Here is a 10990-nt window from a genome sequence, read left to right as displayed (position 1 = left end):
ATTAGAAGAAAACTGTGGCTTTAAAGGAAAGATTCCCCACCCCAGTCTCACTTAGAACAGCTGTCTCACAGTCATTAAGGTTTGTAATTTAAAAGGCTGTTGTGAGAGTGTTTGTTTATAATAAAGTTCTATTTTTGAACATGTGTTTTGCTGTACAGTGTGGAGGCTGTGGAATTTTGCCATTGCTTCTTACTCTGTTCCAGAACAACCTTAGTGCTTTATTTTGTTTGAAACTGAATTTCCTCTGATGAAACTCCAGCAATGGCGTGACTGTGGGTTATTGCTCTTGTTATTTGTGGAGAATGTGTGCTAAAACTTGCTATATTTGTTTGTTGTTGCACTGGCACAGCTAAATTTTCCATTTTTCCTAGCAGAATCAAGGCCAGTGTGATGCGTTCCCTCAGCAGCACTGGCCACACAGTCTCATTGGGCTACATAGCTGCCAAGAAGCTGTGCCAACCAGGTACCAGCATAAGCAGATGTTTAAATAGTGGTCTGATGTATGCCGAACCATGCTGTTAGAACCCTTGATTTTCCTCACCTGTAACTTGAGGGCTGAGTCACTCCTTTGGCAAACAGCTGCAGCACTTGAAGGGTTTATTGCCGTTCTGACGAAAGTTACAATCAGGTAGCAGGGGGGAGAGAGAGAGTAGGATCTTGGAGTGATTCTGTCACTTAAGTCTATTGACAGTCAAATGACCTAAGGCAGCAGCTTGAGGGACACCACTGAACTTCAAGCTGAAGGGACTGGGGGTTACTTAAATTCTGTTCTCTCAGCTTTGCTGGTAAGTCAGGGACCTCTGCCAGAGGGGAGGTGACAAAAAGGTACGGGGAGATAAATAAGTCGGTAACAGCTACAACTCTGTAGCTGTTTGCCCCCGTATCTACAACTTCACTGCTAACTGATGTTTCCTGTTGCTGTGTCTGTTAGTTGTAAACTGCTAATCAGTAGCTGAAACTGCTTTTGCTTTAAAGAAGATCTTGAAATGCCACATGGAATCATAGGAAAAGATGAGGAATCTCCAGGTTTTCTGAGAATGAAGGCCAGCCTGTCATATTTTGCCTAGCCAGGAAGGCTTTTGGTAGGACTTCTCAAATGATGCAATGAAAATTGCAGAGGTTTAAGGCTGGTGAAGTTTACTATGCAAGTGACTGGAGCTTTGTACTTTGTGATTATGATAAAGTGGAGAATTCCTTTGGGTTTGTAGTATGAAAAAGGCATGCTCCTTGCACAATGTGGCTTGAGCAGTTGCAGCTGTTTATCTTCAGAATGTGATACCTTTTTGGTTAGGTAGCTTTTCTACTTGCACTGTTGAGTTGCTGATTTAAAAATAAAGTTAACAAACACACACATGCATCCCCCCCAACTCATCTATGTTAGGGACTGAAAATCTAGTGAAAGGCATGATGGAAGGATGCTGTTCCGGAGCGCTGGATGAGGGCACCTATTACCATTCCTAAACACTATGTCCTATGGGTATGTGATCAAGATGGGCAACTTGCCAGTGGTTGTAAAAATATTTAAGGAAAATGTATTCTCTGAACTATGATGAAATGCCTTCTGTGATACCTGTTGGAGCTCCACTAGCATTAGGAGGCAAAGGTAAGATTCACTGATCAGAGAAGCGGTAGTGGATCATTTTAACAGACCCTTAAGCACAAGCTTAGCTATGCAGGATGCCTAAGCTTTTGAAGAAGACTCAAAATATTCTTTGTTCTTGCTTCATAGCAACAGTATTTTCACACTTTAATGTCCCTGGTCACCTTATTTATGTTTGCTTTTGTCATGACTGATCAAATCAACCCTAGATTATATAAACCTGCAGAGTTTGTAGTGTGATATAAGCCCAAAATGTGCTAGACAGCTTTAGAGCCATATTTTTTCTAGAGATGTCAAACTTGTAATTAGAATTAAGTTACTAACATAGTGATTAAAATTCAGCAGTTGTTTTGTGCATAATTTATATAAAAGAGGAAGTGTCTGTTACAGAGTGGGAAAGGAGGTAGGTGGACTAACAAAATTTTGCTATCAAAGTTGCAATTTAAGATAGTCCATAATTAGTATGCTCTTCAAATTGGTTGTGCACACACTTCAGAAATCATGGCGAGGAACCAGAAATAGAAGCTCTTAGGAAACTGTGGTGTTGAAATTACTTGTGAATTTGTGGAAATAACACTTTCAGGTAGTTAAGCACTGTTGCGTCTACAGTTTGTGCTGCTCGTTATTAATCACTGTGGTCTAACCAAGGAGTTTTACAGAGATGTGAATGTTAGTATGTGTGTGTTAGTACTTAGTTTTTGATGGCTGTTCATTTGGAAAGGTACGTCTTGGCATTTATTGTTGCAATGCCCACAGTGATGTGTTTGTGAGAGAGAAGTGCGAATAGTATTGAAAGTACCATTGTTGCTTCCTGTTGTGCTCCTTCTCTTTTTGGATCTGCTTAGGTCCTCCAAATCAGTTGGGTTGATATTCCCTGTAGATTGAGAATTACAGTACTTGGGAATATTTAGGAAACAATCCCCACTTGTGTACATAATTGAAGGACTTCATGCAGGTGTGTAATTCCCCATGGTCCTTCCATAGATTGTGATAAGAAACATGCTTACAGAAGGCCTAAGTGGAACTTCCCTAAAAGCTCTTTTGGAGGTATTGACTGTCTGGGTACCACATGCAGATTATACCCATTTGGTATATGAAGTGAGGTGGAAAGGATGGTGGCCATTGCAGTTCTACAAAGGTGGAAGGACCTGACAGCATGTGGCAAGCTCCTGTGTCATTGCTAACATCACTGTGAAGGATGAGAATAATCTCCCTGTTTTGCAGATGCAGAATGTGAGGTTTGGTTTGCTCAGAGCTGTGCAGGAAGCCTAGTACATCTAGGAAACTTGTATACCTCTGTCATGCAGTTAAACTGCAAAATGATCCTTCAACCTGGTTGTAAATGTGTAAGGAGGAGTGAAGGAAGAACATTATGAGAAATATCAGTATTTCATGTCCTGCCTTTAATAGATGGAGAAAATGAAACATGGATTATTGGGCTACATTACCATGTTCTGTTGAATTGCTGCTATTGAACTTGGAAACATATTAATATCAAATATTTGTCATTTTTGGAGATGGAGTGTTAGATCCTTCTCAAGTTAAATTCTAGTATTTCAAGCAAAGACGGAAGCTGAGGCCTGCTTTAAAATAAACATTTAGTGAAATTCAGGGTCCCCTGGCTTTCCTGGGGCTTAGATTTCAGTTGATCTCTCCAAAGCAGTTGCAGAACTACAGTAATTAAATTAGCTGTGTTCCTTAATGGTCTTTAATTTATGTAATGCTTGCACATAGGATATAGCTTTCCACATTAGAAAGAGAAGCTGCTTTTATTGACAGTTGAAATTATAATGTACTATAATGTTGCAGAATAGAAAATAGAAAAATTACACAACTTAATGGATTTCCTTTATTTTAAGTTAGTGTATAATTAATATTATTTAGAAAGTCTAAAAATAAGAGCAATCTTTTATATAAATCAAAAAATAAGGCATTTGACTCAGCTAATGGAGTTTTGTTGTTTTCTAATCGCATAAATCACTGTATATATTATCCCAAAGTATAATGTCAGATTGTATTAACCCTAACATTCGTAGCAAAAATTGTCAGAATATTTAGTATTTCACTAATGTCTTTGTGAAATTTACTTACCACATTTAATTATTGCAATCATACATTCCATTCCATGTCAGAGCTTGAAAATTCATTACCAAGTCTTGTCATACAGAGTCCATATTTTTATATAGGTAACTTTTTTGTTTGTCAGTTAATTAGAAGCATTTGAATTAATATAAATTAGCAGAACAATTTAGGTAAAAGCATCGACTGTAGACATAGGTCTTAATTTGGCAATATTGTAATTAAACAGCATCACAGGTATTCTACTTGCATTATATCCCTTTATGACTTTGACCTGATGGATACCATACAGGATTTTTTTTTCTCTCCCAAGGTGGTGCATTTGATTGTAATCTTTCTGTGTGTCTATTGGCAACCATGACAGTGCCATTTGAAAGTGTTTATTTATAGATTTAATGCTTTTTGTATTGTAGTGGTTGATTTTGGCTTTCTAGGATAAATATCAAAAGCATTTTTAATACCTTATAAAATTAGTAGAATTTCTTCTTTGTTCAAAATATTTGCTCTCTTATGTAATACATATGTGTATATAGTAGATTTTCCTTCTTTTGCCTGTACTTGAGTGTAACACCAGCAGGGACCATTTACCTTTTTTTGTCTAGTTCTTCACTGTATTGCTTTAGATTTTTGAAAAATTTTCTGTCAACTAGTTAAGTTTTAGATCTGTGTTAGATAAGTGTGTCACTAATAAATCACTGCCATTAAAAATGCAAGGGATATTCTAGGCACTGATGTTTTTCTAAGAATAGAAAGTCAGCACATTTTTGTGGTTGCCCCTGACCATTAAGACTGGAGGAAGGTTCTTGGAGAGAATTTCTAGCCAAGCCATATACAGGTAATCAGACACTACTCCTTTTCTTGCCACTGGGAGGCTCCTGTTTAGACAGAGAGAAAAATAAAAATAACATTATGAAGACAGGTAGCTCTGATAACATGCATCTTACTAAATATTAAGTAGAAAACATCAACTGTTCATATACCTTTGTTCATAATTAGACTACATGATTGTTTTAATCTTATAAAGCACAAAGCTACCATTAGGCCTTAATCTTGCAAACTCTTGCTCACCTGGTTAGTGCCATTAGCATGACTAGTTGTACTGGGCATGGACTGCTTGTGATTGTAACCTTAAACTGGTAAAGAAGCATTTTCAGGGTCATAAAACCCACACATAATATGATTTTTTTTAAAAGGATAAAAATACAGTACATGCATAATTTTGCAGTTCATCAGCGTTTTTTCTGATCTGTAATTACTGTGAGATGGGAGTTTTAAAGTATGGATCAGTTTATGGTAAACATTACCTGATCACACCTTTTTTGGAGACTGAATTAATAGAGCTAAAGAGGTTTATCTGCATATCACAAATACTAACTAATTTATTGAAGCTGTGTATAAAAACAAAATGTGGCTCTAACTAAAAATTGATTCTGAAAATGGCTTTTTTTTTTTTAATCATTTTATTGGTGGCCTCTTTTTCTTTATGCAATTGTGTCATCCTTATTCAGTTTTACATAGTTCCAAGTAGATCTTGGCTAACCACTCCATTTATTATGTGCAAACCAAGAGAATCCTTTCTTTGACTTTGAGTTGTTAATAGTCGGGGAAAAACAAAGGAAAATGTATATTTTTCTGCAGATGAGTAAGCAGGTATAACACTGAACATGTAGATTTGGATGTGAAGATTACATTTTTGATACATTTTCATGAGTAGAGCTTTGTTTTAAGCTATGAAGAACTACTAGGAAAGATTCATATTCAATGTAGTCCCAGAGAACCATCAGTCCAGATGCAAGTCCTTCAAAAGCTACTTAAAAGATTAGTTTTGCCCTCAATGAATTAACACAAGTGTTTCTGTTGCTCTAGTCCACAATCTCTTTACACATTAGATTATTCTCTAAATTAGAACCAAAATCTTGCAACTCACAGGACAATAAGGTTAGCTGCCCTCGAATGCTCTTGTAAGAGTTCATTCAGGCGGACTTGGCGGTAACTCTGATTAAAATAAAGAGGAAGAAAAGAAGAAAATCAGTTAGGTCAGTGATCCTCAGTGCTGGTGCCTTATGAACTTCTACACTACCTATTGCCCACAAGATTTTCTGCTGTTGCTTTCGCAACATTGAAAGCAAGGTCTGCCCTGTGCTCCAGAGTGACAGGTGGCAAAATATGAGGCTAAGCCATGCTTCTTGATTAGTATAGTTATGTGGGGGCCAGAGTTGTTCACCACTGTGTAAGATTTCCTGGGGATAGGGATTATTTTTGTATTGACACAGTACCAGAGCTGGCTCAGACATAGTTTTTAGGTATTTCTTTGGCTATGGAGTATAGGAACTGTGCAGAGACTCTTTTGTGCTATTGTTTGATGGCAGTTATATTAATTCATCTGTTTTGTAAGTGTCCAGCTGCCATGCTGGCAGGGCTGAATGTCAGTGTGTAAATGAGCAGCTTACCAGAAATTCACCTCTTAAAAGACAGGAGTCTACAGTAAGACTTAGCTGCTTTACGTGTTGTGTATTTGTATGGCCTTTTACAAATTGCATGAATGGCTGTTACTTTGAGATTCAGTCAAGATCACTTTATGGTCAGGCTTAGGCCCTCAGAGTTTTTAGAATTTAACACAAGTCATATGGAACAAGAGACCAGGGCAGGTTTGTGTGCAGGGAGGTTACAGCAGGGGAGATAGATGTATCTTAACTGGTCTTATAAATTATTCTCTCTTTCCATGGAGAAGGTAAAAAGCTGGTTTTTCTCCATTCTGACCTTAAATTTTTCTTCTCTACAGAAATTTCACTGTTCTTTTACACATGTTAGATAGGTAAGAATCCTCATAATTTAGCCAGTTGTTATCTCATGAGAGTCATCCTATAACATCACACTTTATCTGTGCTGCCAGGTTTTTCTCTTGAATTTTAAATGTGATCTAATGTCTTCCATAAAATTCCCAGAACTGCCTTACTTCTGAAGATAAGGGACATGTCTTTCCAGGTGTGTAAACTAAACTTTTTGTTGCTGTTCTTATTTTATAGAGAGATTTGGCATTTTCATATTGCTGACTGCTTTCAACCTGTGGGTTTTTTTCCTGGTTCCTTAGTTAGTGACCTAGACAAGACCAAGCTTAATCATGTATTTTTTTTGCTGTTCTATCCTCGCTGATTCTGCACACAAGTGTGTATAGCTGGGATTATATTCCCATTGTCTTTTATACTGAGATGTTCTAAGGGCTCTGATTCCCAAATTTCAATGATTTATGCTGAGAGTACTTCAGAAGTTGACTGCCCACAGCTGACTACCATAACTTTATGCTGCTTATCAAACCTATGAAAAGGGTAATACAGTGAGCAGTCAGTCTGCTTCCCATCTGCTGCAGTCAGTAGTATAGTGTGTGATCTTAAATCACCATTGATTTCAGCTTATGTTAATATGTCAGGCTGTGACCTCTAGCGGCTCTGAGCTCAGACTCACAATCCTTGCTCTGCTGAGGAAGTTACCAGCGCCATAAAGTGGAGATAACTAAACTCTCAGTGCACTCAGGTTAATCCAACAGGAACCATAAATAAAATTGCTCGATTAATTCTCTGTGAGTTACAGGAGGACTTGTAACCCTCTCTTAAGAGTGGAAGAGTTTGCAGTATCCTTTCAGCACTGTCCTGATGAAGCCTTGAGGTTCATTGCTAAGAAGGTATGTTCCAACAAAATTAAAGAGTAGCCTGGGCTCTAATTCACCCAGTGGATCAGCCAACATCAGCCTTAGAGTGCCTCTGAACTGTGGGAGAGCTCCTGTGTTGCAGGCAGGTTTAGTTTTCACTCTGCCGCTGAGGTAAGAACCTGTGTTAAATCTTGCCTTTGGAAAAATTCCTAAAGCCAGTTGTAGGGTCTGGATTCAGTTCTAAATTTCCCAAAGTGGTGAGTGTTTGGAACTGCACTCTTTAACAGGTTCAAGCTCTAAAACAGTGGAGCCATTTAATAAACCTCTCAGCAGATCTTATTAGTGCAGGCTCAGCGCAGTACTGTGTGGCTTCTGGTTTGGAGGTGGTTTTCATCTAGCTGGCTCTGATGTGGGCAGAGCTTCCCATCAGCCTGGAAAATACTGGGTAAACATACCAAGGTCTTAGAGAGTGCTGAATAATGCAATCATAACACACCTCTGCAGTGTTTACAATATAAATCCAATTTGTAAATATCAAATACAGGTTTGTACATGTCATGTTTCTAATTCCATATCTGGTATTTCACATTTTCTTGCTAATCACCTCAAACACCTGGAGTGTAAGAAAAGGTACAGATGTAAAAACGTAGGCAAGGCTTTACCTTCTCCTTGAATGCTTCCAGCTCTGCATCTGTAATTTTCCATGGAGTCTCTCGCTTTAATTTCTCAGCAGTTGTTATATCTTTGCAGCTTTCATGGAGGCGATATGGTTCAATCATCTCTTCAAAGAATTTCCAGCTGAAACAGGAATTACAAAGGAAACCTTGCTGCAGGGTATGAACTCACTAACTTATTTCGCAGACACTGTATATGGCAGGCCCCACTGACTATAATTGTAGCTGAAAAATGTGCAAAATCTTTAACTTCTTTGCTACATTGTGCCTCAAGTTATAGCTGTGCCACTTCAATATGTTGGGGTTATTTGAGGATAATTAAAAGGTTATTTGAGGATAATTAAACACTGCATTTGGCATATTATAGTTGCAGAGAATTTTCTGCAGTTTCCTGGATGTATCAAAAATACTGAAATGAGTTCTACAGTAACTCCAAACTGCAGTATATTGGTTACTAACCTTAACAATGAATATGGGTCTCCTCATAAATATTGAGCTTTTATTACTGTTTTAGTATTAGCTGGAGCAATCATCTGACTGGTACAGTTTTACTGTTACAGTTTTAATGAAATGGAGAAACAGGTGATATAAATCTCCTGTGGCAAGGGGCTGAAGGAAATGCTGTAGATTTTTTGCTATATGGGGGCTCAGATTTGTGTTAATTTCCCAACTTTTCCACAGATTTTTCTCTCTAAATTTCAGTTTGTTTCTTGAAGCTTTTGACTATCATCATCTGGAGAAGCTTATCATCCTTCTCTACTTCCCTGCTTGCCCCTTTGTTGAAAGTTTTTATCATCCCACAAAGACTTCAGGGAATTTCTTTTATATTAATGTAAATGTATTTCTATGAGCACTTTATGCTGACAGGCCTCACTGTGAAGTGAAATGGAAGGCTGGGCACAGGTTGGACTTTGCTGTACGGCCAGGAAGTCAAGAGATGGGTTAAAGGCTGTGACGTGCAGCATTTAATGTTGCTGTCGCTAAAGTGCCAGAGTTTGTCAACATCCTTAGTGTCTGTTTCAGTACGTAAAATAGTGATAATCCTCTTATTATTAGTGAAATAAATGGGATGACAGCTGGGAGAGAGATACAGTGGTATAGCAAGTGTCTGGCACGCTATTCACTTGTTCTGTTCACATAGTGTTGATGCAGCAAATGTGTTCAGTTTTTATGTTAACGCCAGACATTAATTCTCTTTGGTAGCTTTTATTTATGTAAAAATCACTACATAGTACTGGAATAAAGAGAAGTATTCTGCACAGTTCTTTATATAATTAAAAAATATTAACTGAGAGATCAAGAGGGCACTAATAAGTGACTTTAGATATCCAGTAATAAAATCTTTATATTCTTTAATTGCATTTCTTAAGTCAAAATCTCCAGTGCACTGTAGAAATGTTCATGAATCTAATATTGTTTTTCCAAAGTTATGTGTGTCTGGAGAAATGGGAGAAGGATTGAGACTAACCTGAGATTGCACTTGAATTCAGAGGAGAGGCTTTGGGCAGAGAAGTAGAGCCTTTTCACTATGAAATAACTATGGACCTATCAAGATGGGAGTTTTTATTTTTAGCTAATACAATGGGGAGGTGGAGCTTCCTGAGCACTGTTTTACCAACTTCCTAATCTCTGCCTAAGGGCCTTAATTCTGTAGATAAGTTAATTTTTAAAAACATTGAACCTTCCTTGTATTTGAGTGATAGGGGAATATTATAATATTGTCTTCATGGGAAAGGAGAAGTATGCTTATGTTTGGCCAGAAAAATGTTAAGTTTATGAATTAATGGTAAAACCCAGAAGGCTGAGTTGGCAGAAATGGTGAGTTTACAAGAGAACTGTGGCTGACTGAATAATATGATGAAGGGAAGTCTGTTGCAACCTAAATAGATATGAAAAGCCATCATAAAATGCCTGTTAAATTTAGTGGCTCACAAGTATGGTGTCTAATTAGTCTTTATTAAAATTAAGTCTTATCATTACAACACAAAGAAAAAGGTTGCCTATAGTTTTGATTGTTAAAAGATTCTTTTCTTTTTCCTGCTCTAGGTACTTAGAAAATGATTACAATAAAATGACAGTGTTATTCTTTGTGGTGTGTTTTGGGTTTTTTTTAATGCTCAACACAAAAGAAACAAGCTCCTGATAAAGGCCGGCTGCTAAATAATGGATTTTGGTAATGTTTCTTACCTCTCTTTGTTGGGCTTTATATTGATATCACAAATGATATTAATATCAGCGAATTTTATCCTGAACTTGCTTAGAAGTGAAGCCATCCTGAAAACAAGAGAGAACATTTTATCAGTATGTTTCTGAGTGCTTTGCATCAAAGAGCACTCATAAATGAGTTAAGATATCAAACGCAGTTGTCTCATTATTTTTAACTAGATGACAAATTACTTTAAATGCTTTAGTGTTTCAGTTTCCAATTACAGAACTGAATTGATGTGATTGCTCTAGTATAATTCATTTAACAGATGATCGATGAAAATCACAAAAAATTGGAAATGAATAGCAGACAGAGGGAAGGGTGTTTACATTTTGGGAAAAAATGGTACTTTAAGTATTTGCAAAGGCTTGAATTTTAAAGTAAAAATGTTCAAAATACAGTAGAACAGAATTCTCCAATACTTCTCTTATCATATTATTATCAGAATTATCTTATCCTATTATCATATTATTGTCAGGATTCTATACATGGAGTATGTACAACACTGGTAGTGTATGTGTTGGTGAAAATTTGGTCCGGAAGGTTGATGTGCAATACTTAAAGAATCTTTTTCATTTATAAATTTATATTGATCTAGTCACATGTTGTCTTTACATGTTTTCATAAAAGAAAATACTTTGCTTTTCTGCCCCAATGGGAAGGAGGAATAGTTTATAGCTTTGTGTGTGTTTGTGCTGATGTTAGAGAGGTTTAGTTAGGTGAGTTTCGCCTTTGGTTGAAGCCTGGTTGGGTGGTTGGGAACTTGTATCTTTTCTTCCCCCCCC

At 37.2% G+C, this 10990-nt stretch overlaps 1 protein-coding gene across 1 annotated transcript in view; it reads right to left on the bottom strand.

The window, feature by feature from the left end:
- Positions 1-4418: 4418 nt before the first annotated feature.
- The window catches only part of SLC12A1 (solute carrier family 12 (sodium/potassium/chloride transporter), member 1), a 51266-nt gene continuing 44694 nt past the window's right edge, over positions 4419-10990 (bottom strand). The window contains exons 24-27 of the mRNA XM_009704053.1: positions 10187-10273; positions 7988-8123; positions 5607-5674; positions 4419-4554 (exon numbers count right to left, since the gene is read on the bottom strand). Of these exons, the coding sequence (XP_009702355.1) occupies positions 4419-4554; positions 5607-5674; positions 7988-8123; positions 10187-10273 (427 nt within the window). The remainder of the gene's footprint in view (positions 4555-5606; positions 5675-7987; positions 8124-10186; positions 10274-10990) is intronic.

This window comes from Cariama cristata, unplaced genomic scaffold, assembly GCF_000690535.1.
Source record: "Cariama cristata isolate BGI_N322 unplaced genomic scaffold, ASM69053v1 scaffold24067, whole genome shotgun sequence".
Classification (NCBI taxonomy): domain Eukaryota; kingdom Metazoa; phylum Chordata; class Aves; order Cariamiformes; family Cariamidae; genus Cariama; species Cariama cristata.
This window is presented reverse-complemented; position numbering and strand designations above follow the sequence as displayed.